The sequence below is a fragment of the Pelophylax lessonae genome, assembly GCF_965119305.1.
Source record: "Pelophylax lessonae genome assembly, chromosome: 6".
NCBI lineage: Eukaryota > Metazoa > Chordata > Amphibia > Anura > Ranidae > Pelophylax > Pelophylax lessonae.
In genome coordinates, this window is record NC_138773.1 from 91,924,764 (window position 1) to 91,952,014 (window position 27,251).

Sequence of the window (27,251 nt, forward strand, 5' to 3'; positions counted from 1 at the left end):
TGGAAGACAGAACTTTTAGTCCATTCATTCACAGATCTCTGAGGCTGGATACCCAAAATACAGGTGTAACATGTTACCAAAGGGGAACTTATCATTTAAACTGCAAAGGGAAGAGGAGAGGTGTTGTCACATCATTAAAGCATTGTACAGGAAAATAGTGAATAGCCAAGCAGAGCTCACTGGAGAGCTGTACAGAAAGTACAGGGCCAAGCAGAGATCAGTAGCATCACAGGGGACATGGACAAGCACAGGAGACCCTATGCAAAACATTACTGTGCTCTGCATCTGGCCTCAGCAACTTTTTAATGCAGCTTTGCTACATAGAAATGCGACAGCACCTCTTTGCCTGCCAATCTTTGTCATTAGGCTGAGTAAAGGGATGCTCTTATTTTGCTTCTGTTCTGCAGATGTGGACACATCAGATCACAGGCAGCCTGGCAAACCATAAGACAAGCTGCCTCTAATCGGCACACTTGCCATTACATGTACCTAATCCAAATTAGGCAAGATGGAGTACAGAAGGGAGAGGGCATTAATAGCACTGCTTGCACTATAAAACTGTAGGTTTAACCACTTGCCGACCGCCCCCTGGCAGATTTACTGTAGCAGGGCAGCTCTGCTGCGCATAATTACGTAATCTACGCGATTATGTGCGCGCGCCGCCGGAGCCGCGCTCCCACTGTGATTAGACAAAGCAGGAGCCAGACTGCGGGAGGAGCAGGCACGATCACGGCTGGCCTCCCGCGATCTTTGGGGGAAACTGACAGGAGAGCCGTCTGCCTATGTAAACAAAGCAGGCGGCTCTCCTGTCAGACAGGCACAGTGAGATTGTGTGTCTCAGCTAAGCTGAAACCCCGATCTCTGTGTGCCTGTCACAGAGCCCTCCCCAGTTAGTAAGCACATTTAGGCTCACACTTAACCCTTTGATCACCCCCAGTATTAACCCATTCCCTGCCAATGGCATATTATTTAGCACTGATCACTGTATTTGTTTTACTGGTCCCCAAAAAATGTCCCTTATTGTCAGATTTGTCCACCGCAATGTCGCAGTCCCGCTAAAAATCGCTGATCACCGCCATTACTAATAAAAAAAAAAAAATTTAAGAAAAAAGTCCAAAAATCTATCCCATAGTTTGTAAACTCTATAACTTTTGCGCAAACCAATTAATATATGCTTTTTCTGATTTTTTCTTTTTACCAAAAATATGTAGCAGAATACAAATTGGCCTAAACTGAGAAATTGGATTTTTAAAATTTTTTATTGGAAATGTTTTATAGCAGAAAGTAAAAAATATTGTTTTCCAAATTGTCGCTCTTTTTTTGTTTATAGCACAAAATCTAAAAACCGCAGAGATTATCAAATACCGCCAAAAGAAAGCTCTTTTTCTGGGAAAAAAAGGACATTGTATCTGGGTACAGCTTCACACGACTGCACAATTGTTAAAGTAACGTAGTGCCGAATCGCAAAAAAATGGCCGTCATTAAGGGGGTAAAACCTTCCTGAGCTGAAGTGGTTAAAAAAAAAAAATATATAATAATAATAATAATAATAATAATAATAATAATAGAAAACGCAGTCCTGGATCTATTGCTCACTAATGACCCAGACATAATCTCGGAGGTAGGAGTCCAGGACAACCTGGGCTCTAGCGATCACAGGATGATCACATTTAGTGTAAATAACAACATAACAAGACAAGTGGGGAACATAAGAACCCTAAACTTCAGAAGGGCAAACTTTCCAAAATTGTACTCAATGATGGAAAAGGTAAACTGGGACCAAACCCTGGGATCCCTGACCACAGAGGAAAAATGGGAATGCTTTAGGAACATATTAGGCAAAGGCATCTTGCAGTGCATTCCTATGGGAAATAAATTTAGAAGAGACAAAGCCAAACCTGGCTGGCTAAACTGTAGCGTCATAAAACTTATTAGGGGGAAAAAATTGGCCTTCAAGAAGTATAAATCAGAGGGCACAGTATCGGCTTTCGAGCAATACAAGGAGGCAAATAAGAAAAGTAAACAAGAAATCAAGATGGCTAAAATCAACTTTGAGAGACAAATAGCGGAGGATAGTAAAAAAAACCCAAAGAAATTCTTTAAATATATCAACAGCAAAAAAACTAAGGCAGAGCATATTGCACACATAATTAACAATGATGGGAGGATGGTTACAGAGGACACTGAAAAAGCAACCGTGCTAAATGCTTTTTTCTCGTCAGTCTTTACACAGGAAAAGGAGGGGTACACTGACCATGACTGTATGGTTAGTAGTAATAAACAGGACTTGCCACCATGGCTAACAGAGGGGGAAATCAGGGAAAGGCTGGATAAACTTAACACAAACAAATCACCAGGACCGGATGGCATACATCCGAGAGTACTCAAGGAACTCAGTAAAGTTATATCGAGACCACTGTTCCTGATCTTTGCTGACAGTATTAGGACAGGAGATGTACCAGGGGATTGGAAGAAAGCTAACGTGATTCCAATATTCAAAAAGGGCCAGAGGCATATCCCGGGAAATTATAGGCCTGTCAGTTTGACATCAGTAGTATGTAAACTTCTGGAGGGGATGATAAGGGACTATATTGTAGAGTTTGCTAAGGACAACAACATCATCAGCAGTAATCAGCACGGGTTTACAAATGGGCGTTCTTGTCAAACCAATCTCCTTACATTCTACGAGGAGGTGAGCTGTGAGCTAGATAGGGGCAGACCAGTAGATGTGGTGTACTTAGATTTCGCTAAGGCGTTTGATACAGTTCCCCACAAGCGCTTAATTTATAAAATAAGGTCTGCAGGTATCGATAGCAGGGTTTGCTCTTGGATACGGAACTGGCTAAAAAGGCGGGTCCAAAGGGTAGTAATAAACAGCGCATACTCAGACTGGTCTGAGGTGGTAAGCGGGGTCCCCCAAGGCTCAGTCCTGGGACCAACCTTGTTCAATTTATTCATAAACAACATTGAGGTCGGGATCAGTAGTTCGATATCAGTTTTTGCAGATGACACAAAATTGGGCAGGGCAATAACTTCACAACATGAAGCAGATATCCTGCAGAATGACCTGGACAAAATAACAGAGTGGGCAACGACATGGCAAATGAGGTTTAACGTGGAGAAGTGTAAGGTTTTGCACTTGGGGACTAAAAACATAAAATCACAATACACGTTAGGAGGGGAGCCCTTGGGGGAATCAAAAATGGAGAAGGATCTGGGAGTATTGGTTGATGATAGATTAGGAAACAGCATGCAATGTCAAGCGGCAGCTTCCAAAGCCAACAGAATATTAGCATGCATAAAGAAAGGGATGCATTCCAGAGATAAGACTATAATCCTTCCACTTTATAAAACTCTGGTCCGACCGCATCTGGAGTATTCCGTCCAGTTCTGGTCGCCAGTCCTCAGGAGGGATGTGTTGGAGCTGGAGAGAGTCCAGAGAAGGGCAACTAAACTAATTAGGGGATTGGAGGACCTTGACTATGAAGAGCGTCTACAATCGCTCGATTTATTCTCCCTGGAGAAGAGACGTCTGAGGGGGGACATGATAGCAATTTATAAATATCTTAATGGGGATCCCAGCTTAGAAAAAAAGCTGTTCATTCGAAGGGATTGCATGAGGACTCGAGGGCATACAATGCGATTAGAGGAGAAGCGTTTTAACCTCAGGCAACGCGGGGGGTTCTTTACTGTTAGGGCAACAAGATTGTGGAATTCTCTACCACAAGAGGTGGTTTCTGCGGGTAGTATGGTGGCTTTCAAAAGACTCTTAGACTTACATCTCAAGGATCAGAACATTCAGGGGTATGGGAGATGATTACAGCCACACATGCCTACACAGGTTGAACTGGATGGACTATTGTCTTTATTCAACCTCACCTACTATGTAACTATGTAACTATGTAATAAATAAATAAAAAAAAAGAAAAGAAAACAAAAGCCTATCTTACCGTTTTTCTGAACAATTCCAGTTCATGCTCACCATAATCTGAGGCCATTTTAGTAACTTCATTTTCTGCAAGGTTAACCTAGGGAAGAAGAAAAATATTACAACACTAGAAAAATTCAGTTCAATCAGGTTACCCCCATCTGAACAACAAACACAACTTTAGACTGTGTACTGCATAGGTCATTACACACAGCAATCATTAAATAAAACGTATACTCTGGCAAACTCTTCAGAATTTGACACATCTATGAATGTCGAATGCCTGTGTCCCTCACCCAGTGATTCAATCTTCTGATCCCTATGTCACTGCTTAGTGAACAAGCACGTTGTGAGTCGTGTGAAACATGTCTACCATCCATTTTGCTGTACCTTGCATCCTTGTTAAATAAAGCCTTTCATCGTGAGCCCTCGTTTGGTGTGCGGCCATTTCTCTTGTATACTGCTAAGCCCTGTAATGACATAGGAGTCTGAAGACAGAAGCACCGCAAGATGGAATACTGACCAAGAAACTGTAAACCCTAACAATGAACTTCTCCTATTTGCACCCTTTTGGTATGTTAAATGAATAAATCTAAAGTATTTGTTCTAGCTTTCTGATAAGCGGAAAAAGCCCACTGATCCTATCATAAATCCTGTAACGTCCTGCACACTATGCCTGAGCTGCACAGTTATCAGTAAACAGGATTATCAGCCTTGCCCAGTTCTCTTTGTTGACTACAACAAACCTTCCCCTAAACTGTGAAAAAATAAATATTTAGCACTGATTACTGTATTAATGTCACTGGCCCTCAAAAAAAAAAAAAAAAAAAAGTGTCAAAAATGTCAGTTAGGGGTCCGATCTGTCCGCCGCAATGTCGCAGTCCCGCTAAACAAACTGATCGCCACCATTACTAATAAAAACAAAAAAGTAAATAAAAAGTCCAAAAATCTATCCTGTAGTTTGTAAACGCTTTAACTTTTGCGAAAAACCAATTAAATTACGCTTTTTGGGATTTTTTTTAACCAAAATATGTAGCAGAATATAAAATTGGCCTAAACTGATAAAAAAATTTTTTATTGGGAATGTTTTATAGAAGTAAAAAATATGGTGTTTTTTTCAAAATTGCCGCTCTTTGTTTATAGCGCAAAATCTAAAAAAAAAAAAAAAAACGCAGAGGTGATCAAATACCACCAAAAGAAAGCTCTATTTGGGGGGGGGGGGAAGGACATCAATTGTATTTGGGTACAGGGTCGCACGACCACGCAATTTTTAGTTAAATTAACGCAGTGCCGAATCGCAAAAAAATGGCCTGGTCATTAAGGGGGTAAAACCTTCCAGGGCTGAAGTGATTAAGGTGCCCATCTAATCATTTTTTGAAACTATCGATGCTCCCTGCTGATACCACTGCTTGTGGAAGAGAATTCCACATCCTTACCGCTATGACAGTAAAGAACCCCTTACGCAGTTGAAGGTTAAACCGCTTTTCTTCTAGTTTTAGTGAGGGCCCCAAGTCTTATTGAATTCCCTTTCACTGAAAACGTTGTTTCTTATGCTAGGGTCACCAATATGGTATTTGTACATTGATATCATATCCCCTCTCAAGCGTCTCCTCTCCACAGAGAATAAGTTCAATGCTTGTAGTCTTTCCTCATAGCTGATGTCCTCCATTCCCCTAATTATCTTTGTTGCCCTTCTCTGGACTCTCACTAGTTTCAGCACATCCTTCCTGAGGACCGGGTGCCCAGAACGGGACAGCATACTCAAGATGTGGCCAGACCTGGAGTCTTGTAGAGTGGGAGAATAATCATTTTATCTCTGGAGTGAATACATGCCAGTATTCTGTTGGCTTTGCTTGCAGCAGTTTGGCATTGCATGCCATTGCTAAGCTTGTTGTCTACCAGGACCCCCAGGTGCTTTTCCATCTTAGATTCACCCAGAGGTTCTCCCCCTAGTGAGTAACTTACGTTCGTATTTCTGACAAGTGCATTACCTTACATTTTCCAACATTAAACCTCATCTGTCATGTAGTTGCCCACCCCATTATTTTGTTCAGGTCTGCTTGTAAGGTTACCACGTCCTGTATAGAAGATATTGGCCAGCTTAGCTTAGGATCCTTCCCAAATACCGAGATTGTGCTGGTAGTCCCATCCTCTAGGTCATTTATGAATAAATGAAATAGGATTGGTCCCGGGACAGATCCTTGGGGGACCCCACTTTCCACACCTGACCAATCCGAGTACTCCCCATTTTTCACCACCCTCTGCACTCACCCCTGGAGCCAGTTTTCGTTTACAAAAGTTTTTATTAAAGGAAAGGCATAAACATACATCAGATCGAGGCATGCAAGTACAATGTGAAAAATGGAACATATAAAACGGGTAGCATCAAAAAGAAAATACAAACATAGGGCATGAGCCAACATTGGATGCCGTGAACGAGATGGAATTCGTAAGCAAAAATTAATAAAGCGGGGACCAAAAGTCCCCCAGAGTCACATAGTACAAACCACAACTTGTGCAGCATTCCGAGAATGTTCCATCGATCAGAAATAGACATGGTCATATAGTACCAAGCACAAAGGAGAAAAGAAAGAAAAAAGAAGGAGACAAACAAAGAGGGAGAAGACGAGAGAAGGAGGAAGAGAGAAGAGGGGAAGGGAGGGCAGGTCCTGCGGGGCGAGCACTCGGGGGGCATTTAAATGGAGAGGAGAGCGGCCTGAAATCTAGAATGGGCGACATTCGAAATCCAGGAATCCCACACCTTAAGAAATTTGTCATGAGAATCGGAGGCAATTGCGGTCAATTTTTCATTGGTCAGAATATCATTCATATGATTTTTGACTGCCTCAAAGCCAAGCAACGGGGACTTTCAGGACCGGGCTATTGTCAATTTCGTAGCAGTGAATAAATGCTGGGCCAAATGGCGCTGCCTACGGGATAGGTCGGGTATAGGTTTGCATAGAAGTGCCTCATTCGGGTCCCTTTTCAATGTGACATGAAAAATGTTACGGAGCAAAGCGTAGATCCTGATCCATAGTCTGCACACCTTAGGGCAAGTCCACCAAATATGCACCATAGTCCCCTCCTGAGCGCAACCCCCGAAAACACAGGGGAGAATATGCAGGTATAAATTTAGCCAGTCTAGCCGGGGTATAATACCATCTGTAAAACACCTTATATGCATTTTCCAAAATTAAAACATTACGAGAACATTTTGAGAGAGCAGCTGTCATGTGTTGCCAGTTTTCCTTGTCCAGCCCACCCCCAAATTCCAGTTCCCAGTGGGAATGATAGGCAGTGAACGGGGGCGTATCACAAGAAACAATAAGAGGCATATAAGAGATATGAGTCCCGGCGAGTGGGGTCGAGCCCTGCAGAGACTTTCAAAAGGCGTAAGCGTATAGGGTAAAGGCTTATGTTTAATAAGTTGCTGGAGAAAATGATGAAGTTGCATATATCGGTAGTGTTCCCGCAAGGGGATATCATGTGAGGATCGAAGGACCCCAAAAGGGAGTATCCTTGTGGGGGTGAATAACGAGTGAACATCAACAAAGCCATGGTCCACCCACAAGGAAAATTGCCGGGGGTCATCATAGCCGGGTTGAAACATAGGACAAGAAAAAAGCCGCAATAGGAGCAAGTGAGGAGAGATCAAATTGGCCGAATATTTAACAGAATCCCAAAGGCGAAGAGAATGAAGAAGGCATGGGCGCGGTTTCAGTGGACAATATCTCGGGGGAGGCCAAGGGATAGAGGAGAGGGGAATCAGGCAGGCATCCATCAGATCAATTGTGGCCCATAAAGGCATTTGAAACATGTCATGTAGATGAGAGAGTGGGGCTATGGATGCTGCAGTGTAGTAAGCGCGTAGATTTGGGACCGAAAACCCTCCAGAGATCCTGCGAGCATACAAGATGCTTTTGTTAATGCGGGGTCTGGAGGATCCCCAAATTAACTTCAGAATCTTACGTTGATGAATATGCAAGACGTGGGAGGAATTGGGACCGGTAACACGTGAAAATAATATAGCAATTTAGGAGGATAAGTCATACGGACAACAGTGATCCTACCAAACCAAGATAGAGATAGGTGAGACCAAGAGGAAAGCAGGTCAATCAGGTGGCAGAAGAGAGGGGGATAGTTAACAGCATAAAGATCGCCATATGTGGGGGACAGCTTAACCCCCAGGTAGGGCAAAGCGGGGTGCCATTGAAAAGGAAAGGCCGACTGGAGGTCCGCCAAATCAGCGGGGGGTAGAGTGATGGCCATCGCCTTAGATTTAGCAGGGTTGATACGCAGACCAGAAAAGACAGCAAACGAGTCCAGAAGAGCCAAAAGATTGGGCAATGAGATCATAGGTGAAGTAAGAGACAACAAGATATCGTCTGCAAATAGAGATATTTTATGCTGTGAGCCCGCAACTTAAATGCACGAAATGTCATGATGTAAGCGTATCGCTTCAGCCAAGGGCTCCAAAGCCAAAACAAATAGGAGGGAGGATAACGGACAACCCTGTCGGGTACCCCGGCCAATAGAGAAAGGGGGTGACTCAGACCCATAATATTTAATACGGGCCTGGGAGAGTCAGAGAGCAGACAGCCAGGTCAAAAAGGAGGGACCAAAGCCAGGGAGAATAATTCAAGCGATTGCAGACGCTCTTCATAATTAAGGTCCTCCAATCCCCTAATTAGTTTAGTTGCCCTTCTCTGGACTCTCTCCAGCTCCAACACATCCCTCCTGAGGACTGGTGACCAGAACTGGACAGAGTACTCCAGATGTGGTCGGACCAGAGTTTTATAAAGTGGAAGGATTATAGTCTTATCTCTGGAATACATCCCTTTTTTTATGCATGCTAACCCTTGTGTTTCCCATTACTATGATTTATACCATAGTTTATTGACCTATGGTCACTGTTTCCTACGTTGCCCTGTATTTCTACATCCGGGATAGGTCTGTTTTTTTAGTAATCAGTAGGTCTAGTAATGAATTGTTTCTTGTCGGTGCGTTCACCATCTCACCCATTGAAATTGTCCTGCAAAACATTCAGGAAATGGCGGGCCTTAGATAAATGCAGGGTTCCTTCTGCCCAGTTTATATCAGGATAATTAAAATCCCCCATTATAATGACATTTCCCATCCTTGCTGCCATTCCAGGCTGGGATAGGAGGTCCTAATTCCCCTCCTCCCTCTGGTTAGGGGGCCTATAGCATATACCCAATATTCCTTTCCCCATAGTATCTTCCCCTTGAAGCTCTACCCGTAGGGATTCTACCTCCTCCTCAGCTTCATTTGTGATATCGTCCCTCATTTACCTGCACATTGTTCTTGATATACAGGCATACCCCTCCCCCTTTTTTACCTTCTCCATCTCTGTGATATAGGGAATACCACTGAATTGTTGCCAGCCAATCATGAGAGCTGTCAAACCAGGTCTCTGAAATTCCCACAAAATTAAAGTCTTCCTCATACATTAGCAGCTTCAGTTCTCCCGTCTTGTTGGCCAGACTTTTAGCATTTGCATACAAACCTCATAAATTGGTGCGGTTGCATACTATATCCTCGTTCGATGTTATGAGACTGCACTTGCAATTTGTCAGCCTACCTACCTTGGGTTTAGGATCTCTGGACACCTTACCACCATTAATGCCTGCTAAACCTTGCTCCCTGCTGGCTATATCTACATCAAATTTTTAACCTGCAAAGTTTGTCTCTGTATATGGGCTGTCATTAAACCCCCCCTTGTTGTATTTTATGTATTTTTTTTTTTGGGGGATACATGTCTACTTCTTGAAACTCTCCCTGTGGTCTGCTTTAGCACTAGGCTGGAGTTCTCCAACACTTTCTTGCCAGGTACTTTGGAGTTTACCTCACAGATCCAGCTGAAGAGAAGTATTAGAAGGCCACCACCACCTACAATATCAATGCATAATTAAACTGTGGCTCCACAGACCATCGGGCACATGCTTGGGAGCCCAAAGGTGGTCTGTAAACCATACTTTGAAAGTCAATGCCCTAAAGCACACCTCCAATTGTAAAATCAAAAAACACTACAGCTGTTATCTTTCTTGAACAGTATAGGAAATAAAACCTGACAGGATAAAATAGATAATATTTCCATTTCCCTTTACTCCATATTTTTACTTATCTGTTCTATCACCACACGCGATGTCTATTTAGACTTCAGGCTAATTTTTTTTTAGAATCAAGGCCTAAAAAAAATGTGGTACAATTGCAGAGATTTTACTCAAGGTAACCCTTCAGGTTGCAACATTCACTTCTTGAGAAAATGGTTGCCATGACAAGCAAATCATTTTTGCTCGTTTCATACTTGGGGGAAAAAAAATTAAATTAAAAAAACTTACGTACCAGAGCATAGTATTTTTTTCCATCATTTTCATCAGTTCCTTTCCTTATCTGCATGAACACAGGCTGCACATGTTTGTTGATGATAGACACAAAATCATCTAGCTTGTCATGCATATACTGGACTGAAAAACAAGAAACATGCATTATGCATCAAAAGCCTAAGTACAAAGTGATGCGCTTCCAAATGTACCAAACTGCAGGAAGGCCCTAAAGGAGTTCTATAATCACAGCACACACTTTCCTTTTATAGCATCAGCGATTTAATAGCAATACAAACAAGTTATTTTGGCAATCCAGTATAAGCTTACTGAAAAAAAAAAAAATAACCATGCATGTTTTGCAGCTGCTCTGCTTATTTACTTGGTTTACTTTCAAATTCTAAGGCCTGCATATCCCATGGCACCTTCCTGCACTGACTCCGCCTCCTGAAACTCCTCTGTATTTAAGAAGGCAGGGTCTCTGAATTCTGTGATAGAGAGGTCCCTACTCACAGAGCATAGTGATCATGTGCTACAGAATTCAAGCACAAAAATGTGTGGATTTTCTTCACAAAGAAAAGTAACAAACTTCAATATTGTTCAGGTTAATAGTATGCAAGAAAGAATTGAAATTATTTCTTGCAGTTCACAAATCACCCCTCTGCAGCTCAGTATAAGATTCTAATTGCCGATAGAGATAAGATCTCTGCTGGACAGATCAGATGGTGTGTAATGGCTAGTTTTCTGCCTAAAAGGTGGATGTTTTTAGACACGGATAGATTTCACTTCTGCTAAAGCCCGAGATCTTACTTTTGAATCCCAATCAAAAACCAGACCAGGATAAACGTGTTTACAACTAAAAAACTTTGACTAGAAGTGGACTTTCTGCTATGGAGGCGCACGTGTGCATATGCATGCTTGTACTAAAAACGTGCTGCACAGTGCGCTCCCAGCACAGAGACTGATTTACGGGTCTCGTACTAACGATCGGGAGGATAGTAGGGCTTGCTCTCGATCACTTGATTGCTGTGATAGCCAGTAAATGTCTGTCACAGAGTACAGTGACTGTACAGCTCACCCGTTTTCTCTCTCTTAAATAGAGAAGATCATAAACGATCTTTTTCTATTTGCCACAGGGAGAAGACTGCAAGGGTCCTTTCACACGAGCACTCCGTTCAGATCCGCCTGTCAGTTTTTTAGGCGGATCTGATCGGATGCTCCATGCATCCCTATGGGGCAACGGATGTTAGCGGAGACATGTCCACTGACACCCGCATCCGATCCTGTCCGTGAAATCCTGACGGATGGAAACCCTATTTTCCATACGTCCAGGGGATCAGATCGGATGGAATTGGATGAGAGCTAGCAGGCGGTCCGCTCTCATCCGATTCCCCCATAGAGATGCATGGGGCTCTGTCACCTCCCTCTCCGCAGGGCTGTGGAGTCGGTAGATAAATGTTCCGACTCCTCAGTTTTTTGTACTTCCGACTCCGACTCCTCTGTATTAATATGTATTAATCTTTCGACACTGACTTGGGTGGGTGGCATTGCAGTAACTATTCTGGCCACTTCACTAACGATCTCTGGATAAACAAGGATGGCTTCTTCAACTAACAAGATTTCATTTTCCAGCAAAAGACTCTCTCTTTTCATCAATGAAGATGCAATGCCCTCAGCTATTAACCCTCCATTTTTGTTCAGGCGATATAATAGGCTCTTCCATTCTAAGAGGAATTTACCCGGGGTTAGATCATCACATTGCAACCTCTTGGTGACAGTGAAGGGGTGAGAAAGAAGGTTCTCCAGCTCTTTTGTTTGTGTCCACTGGCTTTCAGTTAATGCAAGATTTTCATTGTTTATTTCTTCTATGAAGTCTTAAGTTCAAGCAAATGCTTCACCTTTAAATAAGTGCTTCCCCAGCGAGTTGTTTGATCCAAAATGGCTCATTTTCCTGCATGTCTTCAAAATTGCATCTGTTTTCGGGGCCCTGGCTGCAACAGTTACTTGCCGTAATTTGCCAATTAGTGTAGCTGCATGGCGATCTTTTAATCCATCTCTTATGGCAAGTTGCAGTGTATGAACAGCACATCGCATATGATGAATAGTAGCAAGCTTCAATGCTTCTTCAACAAAGTTGTCTAAAAAAATGTCAGCATTCTCTTCAGTTTCTAAACTTTCTCCAATATGGGCGGCACAGTGGTGTAGTGGTTAGCACTTTCACCTAGCAGCAAGAGGGTCGCCGGTTCGAATCCCAACCATGACACTACCTGCCTGGAGTTTGCATGTTCTCCCTGTGCTTGCGTGGGTTTCCTCTGGGTACTCCGGTTTCCTCCCACACTCCAAAGACATGCTGGTAGGTTAATTGGATCCTGTATAAAATTGGCCCTACCATGTATGTATGCATGTGAGTTATGGACCTTAGATTGTAAGCTCCTTGAGGGCAGGGACTGATGTGAATGTGCAATGTATATGTAAAGCGCTGCAAAAATTGACAGCGCTATATAAGAATCTGAAATAATAATACTTGCAGAGCTGTCTAACTCTAATATCTGTTTTTTACCTTCTTCATCTGCGTTCATCTTCTCAATTGTGCTCAACATGTTAGAAGCGTTATCTGTCACAACACATAAAATCTGTTCCTTTGTAATTTCAAAATCTTCTAGAACATCCTCCACTAACTTCTGAAGGTAATCACTGGTGTGATGTGCCTGAGTGTCCTTTAATCCGAGGGTCCGTGTTATTGTTTTGTTATTTTCATCCACAAATCTAACATTAATAGCAAAATAATTGACTCTGTGACGTGTGCATGCATCCATTTTAAAGGAAGACAAAACGTCCTTTCAGAACTTTCTGTAGTTCTTCCTTTTTACATTTGACCTCCTCAATTATAAGTTTCCTTATACTAAGTCATTATTATAACTTTTTGTGAATTGGGACATTTAAACTTGCTTTTTTTTTTTTTTTTTAATTCCAATCTAAATTTAGTAGGAGTAGGAGTCGGTGCATTGTTTGCCGACTCCAGGTACCCAAAATTTCCTCCGACTCCGACTCCACAGCCCTGCCTCTCCGCACACAGAGCGGAGAGGGAGCTGTCACCTTCCTGCTCAGTGGGGATCTGTGTTTACGATCCCCTGCTGAGCAGCACGGATCCGCCTACGGAGGCGGACCGTGTGGAAGAGCCCTAAACCAAAAAAAAAAAAAAAATTGTTTAAACTTATAAAAATAAATAAAGATAACATAGCTAGATCAGGGTTTGATCTAGGCCAGGTGTACTGAATTAAAATGCACGGAGGTCCGATTAGTAAGCTTTTTCCAGGAGAGGTCCAAATCGCATATTTGTGTAATGACTTGGGTCCTTCACATCACAGCCCCTCTTCTTTATTTCACAATCCTGTTCTTGCATCAGTGTCATCTGCATATCACAATTCCCCCTTCAGATTACAGTTTCCCCTCCACAGCAGTGTTCTAAACCCCCCTTCACAGGAGTGTCCTCTACCCCCCTTCACATCACAGCCCCCTGCAGTTCTGGCCTCCCTCTTCTCATCAAAGCTCCCTGCAGATCTGCCACCCCCCTCTCATCACAGCCCCCTGTAGCTCTGCCCCCCCCCTCCTCATATCACAGCTCTGCCCCTTTCTACCTTAAGCTGACCATAGACTGTTCAAATATCGACCAGTTCAGCAGGGACCATCCGAGATTCAAATCATGTATGGGCAGGCTGATTGTACCCAAGTTGATCGATCAATCAACTTTGGTCAACCAGCCTGTTAGATTTTTCATACAACTATTGCCAGCGGCTATAGCAGCTAGCAATAATTAACTGTCAATTATAACTGTGTGTTCTTCTGGGCTGGCCATGTTTTTCATACTATTGACAGTGGTTTTGACATCTATGTTTTTGACATCTATTGACAGTGGTTAAAGCTGCTAGCAATGATCACTGTGTCCTCCAGGACAGATTTTTCATACAGTTATAGTCGCTAGCAATGATCACTGTGTGTTCTCCTGGACGGGACCGCTCCCCCCGCTGAGATGACACAATACCTCTGCGGCAGGGATTCCCCCATCAACACTGACTGTGTTGACAGGGAAATCAAGCGATTTTCTTTCCTGCAATGCATGGGGCACAGCAGCACTGGATGGAGGGTGGAAGCTGCCAGAGTTAACCTTTCATATTAACAAGCTGCTGATTGGTTGATAGGACTGCCCTCCATCCTAGCACCTAATCCCCAGCCTGTTGAAATAAAAAGTAATTCCAGCAGCTGGAGGCAGGGAGAAAGAACTGGCTTCCAAATGGCAGGACCCTGCAGGTCCAAAAAAAAAAAAAAAAAGACAGTGATCTAGTACAGACCTGGACCGCGGTCCACCATTTAGTGTTGCCTGATATAAACAGTATAAAAATAGTGTGCTGCTACTTCATTGTGAAATCAGCAGGTTGGGATGAGTCCTTGACCAAACTGTATTAAGTACCCTAGAGCTCAAGGATACAGACTGGCAGGGGAATGTACAAAAAACAGCAGATCAGACCTGGATTTGCAGGCACTGTGTAAATTTCAGATTTGTGAGCCAAGGAAGTCAACAAAAAAAATAAGCCATGTGCAGCTATTTTTTTGTGAGCCAGTACTGGTACCATCTAATTAAATAATTTACAAAGTTCACATCTTTTATTGTAAGCTCACTTTGATTATGCGATTTTTGTAATTTGAAAATTTGAACAACGGTATTAAATCACACAAAATGACACCAAAATCCTATTATCAATTACACACCAACCTTTATGAACCTCACAACAATGTTTATGCAACCCTCTTGCAACAGATGCTTCCAATATGCCATGGGACATTAGCACCTGCAGGAACCTCTGGTGAGCTTGATTCATATTTTACAGCGGAAATTAACTAGGAGAAAAAAAAAAACAGACATATATACATAAATTTCCATTTCACTAAAGAAAGGTATCACACTAATCGGTTTCTGTTGCCCTTCCGCTCTGATGCAGAGAAGCTCTGGAAATGTTCTTAAGAAACTGAAACTTCCAGGAGTGCCAATCTCCCATTCCTACCACTGAGATCTGTGGTTCCTCACTCTGACCCCCAAATCACTACAGAACCCAGTAGTGATGTACTGGTCAATAGAGGGAACCACTGATTACAGCTGGGGAACAGGAGATAAGCACTTCGAAGAGCGTTAGTTTCTGAGGAAGATGTCGGGGGGTAATTTTTCTGCTTTTAGTGATGGTCACTTTACACAGCCATTTCATGCAAAAAGAAATAACATTTCACTCCTATGTGATATTTATGTGTAAAAATTAAAATGGCTGCACTTAGAAAATAAGGAAGCTGATGGATTGCCAGAAGTCTTTAGTGAAGATGGGGACTTGGGACAGAAGAGGCACTTAGAAACTTGGCCAGAAAGCAAGGAAACTTTAGCCTGTGTGGAAAGTATTTTATTTACTTGGCTGATTTTTGAATTTGTCATAATTGGGGTGAAGTTCTTTTTATAAGGGCTCTTGCACCCTTTTGAGGAGACCTCTAGTGCAGAGAAACACTGGTCTCAGCAAGGACAAATAACGGAATTTTTGTAAAATCCCTTTCTCTTACGTCCTCCGACAGTCGCCGCCCACTCATTAAGTCTTCACCAATGGGGTATTGACTTCATCTCCATAGGAGTAACTAGGCACAAGATTTGTTAAAAAACAAAGCATTTACATAGACACACCTATGGGGCTGTCCCACTGGTCCAATACCCCCTGCCATCAGCATTCCCAACTCAGTTTGGTAGCAAGCAGTTAAGTACATAAGAACCCCAATAGAGGAGCGGGGCGGCGACTGTCGGAGGACTCAGAGAAAGGAATTTTACGGTAAGATTTTACAAAAATTCAGTTCTCTCTTACGTCCTCCGACAGTCGCCGCCCACTCATTAAGTCTTCACCAATGGGGATGTCCCAAAGCAGTGTAGACATGAGGGGTGGGAAAACGTGACCGTCATAAAGGCAACGCAGCACCCACGTCAGAGAAAGGAACCTTACGTGAACCGCAAGGTAATCCTCTGGGCAATAGAAAGCTCAACAGGAGCAACAACCCAGGAAGCAAATAACCAAAGGGGGAGAAAAAACAACAACCCCCAACAGACAGGGCAGGCAATGACCTGACCCCATCAAGGCACTGCCGCACACAGAACTTTGCGACCAAAGGAGGCATCTGCCGATGCCAGAATATCAATTTTGTAGAACTTTGAAAATAAAATCATAAAATAGAAGAAGGCTGAGACTGTAGCCCCAGCACAGGGAAGCCCATCTTACTCCTTAACTAGGTAGAAGACAAACTGAGTTGGGAATTCTGATGGCAGGGGGTATTGGACCAGTGGGACAGCCCCATAGGTGTGTCTATGTAAATGCTTTGTTTGTGCCTAGTTACTCCTATGGAGATGAAGTCAATACCCCATTGGTGAAGACTTAATGAGTGGGCGGCGACTGTCGGAGGACGTAAGAGAAAATTGTTTTCTATGTGCCCTGTTCAGGCAGCTGCGGAGAATTGCTGTGAAGAATGAAATGCATCTACAGTTTTCCGCACTACCCCACAACATTCACACCTTGTGTTTATGCGACGCATTTCACTTTTCAAATAATAAAAAAGGAAAAATAAAAATGAAAAAACAGTAATCAGTACCTTGACACCCACTCCCCCTACTAAGCCAAAACATAACTCCTGGCCACAACTCCTGAGGTTTTACCCATAAAAAGCACACATCATATACTGCATGTAGTAGTTGGGGGGAGGAGGAGGGAAGAAATCACCCTTTAGCAGCAATGCTGCAGGTTGATCTGTGCTCCCTCATATTTGTCATTGGTTCACTTTAAAATCAAAATGTCTGGGAAATGATTCACGTTAGCATCCATGTTGTTGGTCATCAACAGCCTACAACATTACATACATTTCATAATACAATTAATCTGATCGCCTGGCCAGATGTATGAAGCTGGGTTATTATTACTTGGAAAGAGATTAAATGAAGACACGACAGGAGACATATTGATTGGAATTTCTTTTTAAACCAGAGTTTAGTGGAATTTTAGGCTGTCAGGCTGATTAAGGTAGCAGGGAGTACAAAAAAGGTTAGTGAAGCTGCTTATGGCATGTCCAATGCTGGAACCAATGCACCACTGAGTATGGAAGAAGTGCAAGTTTGCTTTAACTTTATAGCCGCATGGACACTGGAGACTGTGGCCAATATAATACATTTTGGGTGTATTTCTCTGTCTAGAAGCCACAGTGCTGTGTAGAAAACATAGAAATCAATGGTTGTATGTGGGTATATGACAGTACTTTCAAAAACACGCATGTGTACAGATGCATCCAGGGTCCTACGCCTGTACGCATGTGTATTTACACAGATACAGGTGTATTCCCGAATACAACCACTGATGTCTATGGACGGCTGTATGTAGTACCTGTAGCTCCTGGGTAGGGAAAAATGCCTAAATTTTATGTTGTATGGTCGCAGATGCCCATGTGAATGAGGCATGTCTCAAAACTAGAACTAAGCCCACTGATTTAATGGATTCCCAAAAGAAAGTTAGAAATGTAATGTTTAAATCCTTAGTGCCGGTTTACACTTCCGCGTGTGCGGCGATCGCATGTAATATCGGAGCACACTGCTCCTTCATTACATGCGATCGGATGTGCACTTTGTATGGCTAAATTCGCACTGCACCCGCACAACAGTCGCACATGAGGCATTTTTTCAGCCGCATCAGGATCGGATCGCACAGTGGTTCACACTTGTGTGATCCGATCCTGTGCGAACTGTCAGATCGCACTGCAATATGCGATCAAACTGGGGGTGTCGTTAACATTTCATTGACACCCCCAGCGTATCGCATATGGCAGTGTGAACTGCCAGATGTGCGTTTGCGATGCGGGAACAGGCTGCGAATTTGCAGCCTTCCCACATCGCACAAGTGTGACCCGGCACTGTAAGTGATTCTAAAGGTTGCAATTAAAACAAAACTAAAAAACAAAAACCACCATCAAGCACATCATACTTACCTGCTCTGTGCTATGGTTTTGCACAGAGCAGCCCCGATCCTCTTCTTTTTGGGTCCCCAGCTGGCACTTCTGGCTCCTCCTCCGCCGAGTGCCCCCAATAGCAAGCCTCTTCCTATGGGGCTCCCAGGCCATGCTCCTGTGAATGGACAGCACCAAGAGCCAATGGCTCCTGCTGTGGTGTGAGCCAATGAGGAGAGAGAGACCCCAGGGAGCCAAGGCTCTCATGCACGTCGCTGGATCAAAATGGGGCTCAGGTAAGTATACGGGGGGGGGGGGGCTGGGGGAGTAGTACCCAGAAGGTTTTTTACCTTAATGCAATGAATGCATGAAGGTAAAAAAAAACTGCTGCCTTTACAACCACTTTAATCTGATACCAATATTAGTGGGTGGCTATTTTCATAATCTGATCCCAGTAAACACTCAAAGCACCATGAATACATGATTGGAGTGGAGAGGGATTAGAACACCTGTCAGGTTTTTACTGCAGTCTGTGCCCTGTCAGGGAGATTTACCCCCTCTCTATTTGTCCTCTTTACCATTATCACTGAGCCTGGACGTGAAAGAAAATCCCAAATTTTGGGTTGTCACCAGAACAAGAATAGAGGGCAAATCTTCTATTGGGGACACTAGCTCAAAGATTGAAAGAATTTATTGTCATACAATGACATTCAGGTATCGCTCTACCAGGGATTCCCTCACTTTGCATGGATTTCCTCCTACTTCCTGTTTTGGCTATGGGACAAGTAAAGAAATTCCCCCCAATGGGACACAGATGGCAAAAAAACAACTGACAAGAGTTATAACCCTTCCTCCTTACTCTATGCAAAATAAAAAGTTTTGCGTTTAGACCCTGTTTGCACCTATAGTTGGGCAGTTGAGCCAAATGTTTACCACTCTCAACTGCTCCGCTACAAGGCTGGGTTTACATATGTGTGAACTGGATGCGGGTTTCCCAGCATTCAATTCCCCTGGCTTGCGAGTGTGCCCGGTTCGCAATGGAGCCGGTTCCCACAAGTCCAGGGCGGCTGCAGTCCGCATTCCAAAAGGGTCTTGTGTGTCTTTGGGTCCAGTTCAGGTGTGAATTCAGGCAAAAATCTGCACCTGATTCACACCTGAACTGGTAACACCATGCTGGGAACTGCGGCTGCACATATGTGAACAAGGCCTTAAAGCGGAGTTCCACCCAGGGTATACTTTTTTTAATAAAAATACCCCCGGTACAGTCAGGACTAGTACATTCCACAATGGCTAGCCTCTGATCTGTCCCGGGTTGCACTTACCTTTTAGGAGAAATACTTACCTTGAAAAAGTATTCTCCAGCGCTGCCATCTCAGGTGTGGGCAGCTTGAAGCCAACGCGATCTTCTTCGGCGTCCTCTTCCTTCTTCTTCGGTCCCACGATGCACTGCACCGGCCCCGCCGTCACTTCCGGTGCACGCGTGTCATCCCTCCACAGCTTCTGGGCATGCCCAGAAGCTGTTTAGAAGGGATAGACGTGCGCGCACCGGAACTGACGTCGTGGCCGGTGCAGGCGCATTGATTCCTGGGAGCGATGATGTTCAGCTCCCAGGAATCATTGCAAAAGCCAGGAAGTGACGAATCGCCGTGGCCGCCGAGGGGAGGAAGAAGGAAGTAAGGTAAGTATATTTTCTCTACAAGGTAAGTAAAAAAAAAAATTGCGATTATCCATTTGTTTTTCAGGTGACCCGGAGCGAGAAGATGGAGGTAAGTATAAATTTAGGGTGGAACTCCACTTTAAGTAGAACTAGAGGCAAAACACATTTTTTTCATTTTGGATAGCGCAAGACTACGATCATACCTGTGTGTTTGGTGCGGGTCACGTTTGCTCGGATACAGCAGCCCTTTCATTTGGATGGATTGTTGTACCCGCGGGAAACGCAGGAAAAAGGTCCATGCACCTTTTTAAAAGTTACAGATGTAAGGAAATTTCATGATGCTTTTGCACCATGTAATTTCCCGCAAAACAAACTCTATATTTTAAGAGCTGTTTGGGCGCCATTAGGAAATAATGGTAGCCATGTGCATCTGCTAAATAGCAGTGCGGTTTGGCTGTGGGAGGGAATGCTAAATATTAATATGCAGTACCACACCTGTGTATATAGAAAACAAAATGTGTTTTTTCAAAATTTTCGCTCTTTCTTCACTTATATCGCAAAAAATAAAAAACCCAGTGGCGATTAAATAACACCAAAAGAAAGCTCTATTTGTGTGAAAAAAAATTATAAAAAAATTTGATTGGGTACAGCGTTGTATGACTGAGTAATTATCATTCAAAGTGTGAGAGCGCTGAAAGCTGAAAATTGGTCTGGGCAGGAAGGGGGTGTAACTGCTCTGTATGGAAGTGGTTAAAGTAGAACTACACTATATCTGAGCACCACAAACCAAAAACGCTATTTAATTCATTTTTGTTATTCAAAGCAATCTCCCCCATTCATCCATGTCCCTATACTTTATTTTGCTGAGAAATGGCTTCGAAAAACACTCCCTAGAATTTCTGGCAGCAGCCATCTCCGGTAAGGGCAGATGATTCATGTAGCAGTTACTTCCTGGACTCTATCTGCCCTTAGCTCAGGCATACAGGTAGAAGGGTGGTGTGATTAGCTCAGCAAACCCCTGTTTTCCTCCTAAAGAGCCCTAGGATGTATGAAATTTGCCTAGGCAAAAATCCTGGAAGTAACTGGAGAAAAGTAAAAAAAAAAAAAAAGTTTAAAACAAGTACGGTAAATATGATATACTTTCCTCTCTATTCACTAATGCTAGCAGCATAAAGATTACAAATAATCAATGTTGATTGAGGCTCGTTTCATAATAGATGCAGTACAAATTCACTGCCAATCAGTACCGCATCAAAATCTCAACCCGTACACGCAAACCGATTGCGGAATGTATGTAAAATTAAAGTATAACTAATGGCAAAACTTTTTTTTTTTTCAGTTTTGGATAGAGTGCAGATGGATTAGAACACACATCAGTTTTTTTTTACTGTGTCCCCGTTAGGGAGATTCACCCTCTCTATTTGTTCGGTTTACTATTAAAGTGGTTGTAAAGTCAGGTTTTATTATCTTAAAGCGGAACTCCACCCAAAATGGGAAGTTACGCTTTAAGGACTCATCCCCCACTCCTCTTGCGCAATTGTCACTTTTAAGGGGGGGGGGGGGGAAGGTATCTGATTTTGACAGGTGCCTGCTTCCCACTTCCGTTCTATGCGCCATAGCGCTTGGCAGCAGAAGTTCTCCTTTCTCCCTCCCCCTGCAGTCTTCAGGGACACTTACAGCTCCCGGAAGACTGCATTCACCATGTGCAGTGGGCACCCGGCTGTGAAGCCACAAGGTGTCACAGTTACGTGCCCATAGTGAAGATAGCGTCGCCGCTGAGTGATGACAGAGGATGAAGATGGATGGACTGAGTACACTGCTGGACCATGGGACAGGTGAGTGGTTGTTTTTTAAAAGTCAGCAGCTGCACTTTTTTGACAGGTGGCTGGAACTTCTCTTTAATGCATTAGGATAAAAAACCTGTGTGCAGCAGCTGCCCCAGCATACCCTAATGCTTACCTGAGCCCCCTCTCAATCCAGCGATGTCCATGACTTTCTCAGCCGTCCAGGACTCCCCTCCTCATTGGCTAAGACACAGCAGTGGCGACATTGGCTCCTGCTGCTGTCAATTAAAGTCAGTTAGCCAAAGAAGTAAGAGAGGGAGCGGGGCCGAACCGTAACTCTGCGTCTGAATGAATACACAGAGCTGTGCCTCGGGTCGGGTGCCCCCATAGCAAGCTGCTTGCTGTGGGGGCACTCAAAGGGAGGGAGGGGCCAGGAGCTCCAGCAAGAGACCCATGAAAAGGAGGATCCAGGCTGCTCTGTGCAAAACCACTACACAGAGCAGGTAAGTATAACAGGTTTGTTATTTTTATTGAAAAAAAAAAAAAAAAAAACACACAAGACTTTACAATCACTTTAACATTGAAAGCAAAAGAAAATCCCACAATTTCGGTCGTCCCCAGAAAAGTAATAGAGACAAATTCTTCCAAAGGGGACACTAGTTCTGGGGACCTGGGGGTCCTCAAGGAATTCCCTCTCACTTCCTATTTGGATATGGGACAGGAAGTGAAGGCAATACTCTGCAATGGGACTTCCTCTGTCCAAAATGAAAAAAAAAAAAAAAAGTTTTGCCTATTGTTCTTCTTTAACAACACACCGAAATTGGTTTGCAAAATGCAGTGTGATTTGCAGAATGAGATCGCATGGGTGTGAACACCCATGCAATCCATTTCTGATATGAAAAAAAAAAAAAAAAAAGGGTCCTGCCCAAGTTTGGTGCGAATGCGGTGTGATTTGAGCTATACAAATCCATGGCTCAAATCGCACCCAGAGACACTGCATACAATTCGCACAGGAATTACATGCGATGTCCTGCATCACATCAGTGTGATTCCTGCCTGAGAGAGCGAAGTTCCACTTGAAGCTGTGGGCAGGGGGTGTACGCACATGCCATGGCTGTGGACGGGGGGGTTGTACGCACATGCCATGGCTGTGGACGGGGGGTGTACGCACATGCCATGGCTGTGGACGGGGGGTGTACGCACATGCCATGGCTGTGGACGGGGGGTGTACACACATGCCATGGCTGTGGACGGGGGGTGTACGCACATGCCATGGCTGTGGTCGGGGGTGCACGCACATGCCATGGCTGTGGTCGGGGGTGCACGCACATGCCATGGCTGTGGTCGGGGGTGCACGCACATGCCATGGCTGTGGTCGGGGGTGCATGCACATGCCATGGCTGTGGTCGGGGTGCACGCACATGCCATGGCTGTGGGCGGGGGTGCACGCACATGCCATGGCTGTGGACGGGGGTGTACGCACATGTCATGGCTGTGGACGGGGGTGTACGCACATGTCATGGCTGTGGACGTGGGTGTACGCACATGTCATGGCTGTGGACGGGGGTGTACGCACATGTCATGGCTGTGGGTGTACGCACATGCCATGGCTGTGGGCGGGGGTGCACGCACATGCCATGGCTGTGGGCGGGGGTGCACGCACATGCCATGGCTGTGGGCGGGGGGGGGGGTGCACGCACATGCCATGGCTGTGGGCGGGGGTGCACGCACATGCCATGGCTGTGGGCGGGGGGGGGGGTGCACGCACATGCCATGGCTGTGGGCGGGGGTGCACGCACATGCCATGGCTGTGGACGGGGGTGCACGCACATGCCATGGCTGTGGACAGGGGTGCACGCACATGCCATGGCTGTGGACGGGGGTGCACGCACATGCCATGGCTGTGGGTGGGGGGTGCACGCACATGCCATGGCTGTGGGTGGGGGGTGCACGCACATGCCATGGCTGTGGGTGGGGGGTGCACGCACATGCTGTGGCTGTGGTGGTTTCATCGTAGCAAAGCGAAAATGACCCCCCCCCCCCCCCAAAGGCATTTGGCAGGAAGCACCGTGGATGGATCGGGACCGATTCTACCCCACCGGTCCACAAACAGGGACACACCGCAACCATGATGTGGGATTACATCAATAGCCTAGTCTCAAAATACCAACCTAATCGCTCTCTTCGTTCCTCTCAAAACCTCCTGCTCTCTAGCTTCATCATCACCTCCTCCCATGCTTTCCTCCAGGACTTTTCCAGAGCCTCTCCAATCCTATGGAACTCCTTACCCTTATCTGTCCGATTATCTCCTACTCTATTAGCTTTTAGGCGATCTCTGAAAACCCTCCTTTTCAAAGAAGCCTATCCTACCAACCGCTAACAAATATACCTCCATTTTCTCCATCAACCCATCCCCCACGGTTATTGCCTTTTGTTTCACTTGACCCTCCCTTCTAGATTGTAAGCTCTAACGAGCAGGGCCCTCTAGTTCCTCCTGTATTGAATTGTATTGTAACTGTATTGTCTTCCCTCACATTGTAAAGCGCTGCGCAAACTGTTGGCGCTATATAAACCCTGTATAATAATAATAATATTAATAAAGGGCCGCACACATGGGCTGAATATCAGGCAGCATCAGCCAGTTCATTGTACGGCAGCCGGTCCGGGGCATGACCGAAAAAGGTCTGCCAATCGGCATCAGATCTGTGCTTTCAACAAATGGCTGAGAGCGCTGACCGGTGTGATCTGGCGGGGGGCTGTCCCCCTGTCACAACACAACAGCTTGGGGGGGGGGGGGGGGGGAATTGCTGTACTAACATCGCCTAGGTAGTACAGTGGCTACTCTCAAGCTGTTTTTTTTTTTTTTTTTTGCTCAGCCCACTGGAACAAAAAAAACAAATCGTGTAATTCACACTAGCAGCAAGGACTGCTGTTCCTCAGAGAAGTGATTCACACAGTTTGTCTCCTCTTCACCGCCTATTTTAAATAGTCGAGACTGCCCACTGAGTGTAACAGGGAGTAAAACACCTGCCATGAAGTAAAGCATTGTGGCTGCAGTGTATGTACAGCCTCCTCCGCTGCCTCTGCAGCAAAAGGGGTGTGGTTGAAGGGAGTGGTAAAAATGTGGCTTAAGCAGAGATTTTACCACCTCCCAAATTCACATGAACACATTCCTAACAATTAAAAAAGGTGTTAAGGAGGCAACAGAAGGTTCACTGCAGATCACCATGCTAAACACACCCTTAGTTCTACTTCAACATTCTCATTGCAAACAGCAATGCTGTACACATTTGTCTCCATAGCAACAAACTATATATATAAAAAAAAAAACATCAGTGACAGGACTATGCCTGGTTGCCCCGGGTTACCGCCCACCCCACTCCTCCTGCATACAGACACTAAGGGCAGAATAAAACTACTTTACAGAAGTAACCCCCCTCCTCACCTCAGACAAGCCCCGAGCAGCAACTCTCACCACACACTGATGTACAATCACATGTACGGAACACACAGTCCACGAGAAAATGGCGGGAACACAAACTGACATAAGAGCTGCCAATCGCACCGAGGAAGAAGAAGCTGAGCACAGCGCATGCGCATTATCACGTATTAGTGGCGCGCCGTCAGAAGAATTAGATGCAGTGCTGATTATTGTCACTAGATGGCAGTGAGTCACTGTGCTATTCTGGTCAGCAACTCAATCAGCTCTATGTGACACTTGATGATGCATAATAAAGTCAAACATTCTCCGGAGATTTTATATCTTACAGCCAATAAATATTATAACTACTCACTAGAAACGTGCCTGATGGATGACTGGTGCACTGTTGGTGGTCAGTGAAGAGGTGCACCCCTATCCACCACCCACCACAGTGCCTGCTCCCTTCTCCCCCAACCACCACTGTACCTCTACTGTGCTTGCACCCTTCTCCACCGCCCACCACAGTGCCTGCGCCCTTCTCCACCGCCCACCACTGCACCTCTACTGTGCCTGCACCCTTCTCCGCTGCCCACTACAGTGCCTGCACCCTTCTCCACCGCCCACCACTGCAACTCTACTGTTCCTGCACCCTTTTCCGCTGACCACCACAGTGCCTGCATCCTTCTCCACCGACCACCACCGCACCTCTACTGTGCTTGCACTCTTCTCCACCGCCCACCACAGTGCCTGCTCCCTTCTCCCCCAACCACCACTGTACCTCTACTGTGCTTGCACCCTTCTCCACCGCCCACCACAGTGCCTGCGCCCTTCTCCACCGCCCACCACTGCACCTCTACTGTGCCTGCACCCTACTCCGCTGCCCACTACAGTGCCTGCACCCTTCTCCACCGCCCACCACTGCAACTCTACTGTTCCTGCACCCTTTTCCGCTGACCACCACAGTGCCTGCATCCTTCTCCACCGACCACCACCGCACCTCTACTGTGCTTGCACTCTTCTCCACCGCCCACCACAGTGCCTGCACCCTTCTCCACCGACCACCACCGCACCTCTACTGTGCTTGCACTCTTCTCCACCGCCCACCACAGTGCCTGCACCCTTCTCCACCGACCACCACCGCACCTCTACTGTGCTTGCACTCTTCTCCACAGCCCACCACAGTGCCTGCTCCCTTCACCGCCCACCACAGTGCCTGCACCCTTCTCCACTGACCACCACTGCAACTCTACTGTGCCTGCACCCTTCTCCACAGTGCCTGTGCCCTTCTCTACTGACCACCACAGTGCCTGCGCCCTTCTCCACCGACCACCACTGTTCCTGCGCCCTTCTCCACCGACCACCAAAGCGCCTGCTCACTTCTCCACTGACCACCACTGTTCATGCGCCCTTCTCCCTTTACCCTCCACCACCGACTGCCACTGTGCCTGACCATCTCCACCGACCACAACTGCACCTTCACTTGCCTGCACCCCTTCTCCACCGACCACCACTGGGTCTACAAACTTCTGCACCATTCTCCACCGACCACCAATGTGTCTGCACCTTTCTCCATCGACCGCTACTTCACAGACCACAACTGCACCTTCACTGTGCCTGCACCCTTCTCCACTGAGCACCACTATGCCTGCGCCCTTCTACACCGACCACCACTGTGCCTGCAACCTTCTGCACCGACCACCACTGTGCCTGCGCCCTTCTCCACCGACCACCACAGTGCCTGCGCCCTTCTCCACCGACCACCACAGTGCCTGCGCCTTTCTCTACCGACCACCACAGTGCCTGCGCCCTTCTCCACCGACCACCACTGTTACTGCGCCCTTCTCCACCGACCACCACTATGCCTGCAACCTTCTCCACCGACCACCACTGCAACTCTACTGTGCCTGCATCCTTCTCCACCGACCACCAATGTGCCTGCACCCTTCTCCACTGACCATCACAGTGCCTGCAACCTTTTCCACCGACCACCACTGTGCCTGCAACCTTCTCCACCAACCACCACAGTGCCTGTGCCCTTCTCCACCAACCACCACAGTGCCTGCACCCTTCTCCACCGACCACCACTGAAACTCTACTGTGCCTGCATCCTTCT

The 27,251-nt window shown here is 45.5% G+C and overlaps 1 protein-coding gene across 2 annotated transcripts in view; it reads right to left on the reverse strand.

Annotated features, from left to right (window-relative positions):
- Positions 1-25,290, reverse strand: part of NSMCE1 (NSE1 homolog, SMC5-SMC6 complex component) — a 57,982-nt gene extending 32,692 nt beyond the window's left edge. The window contains exons 1-4 of one of the 2 annotated variants that reach the window (XM_082261083.1): positions 25,236-25,290; positions 15,044-15,168; positions 10,295-10,416; positions 3,951-4,028 (exon numbers count right to left, since the gene is read on the reverse strand). In XM_082261083.1, coding sequence (XP_082117209.1) covers positions 3,951-4,028; positions 10,295-10,416; positions 15,044-15,149 — 306 coding nt within the window. In that variant the 5' untranslated portion in view covers positions 15,150-15,168; positions 25,236-25,290. Of the gene's footprint in view, positions 1-3,950; positions 4,029-10,294; positions 10,417-15,043; positions 15,169-25,199 lie in introns of both variants that reach the window. The other variant, XM_082261082.1, reaches the window with a different exon arrangement.
- Positions 25,291-27,251: the final 1,961 nt, after the last annotated feature.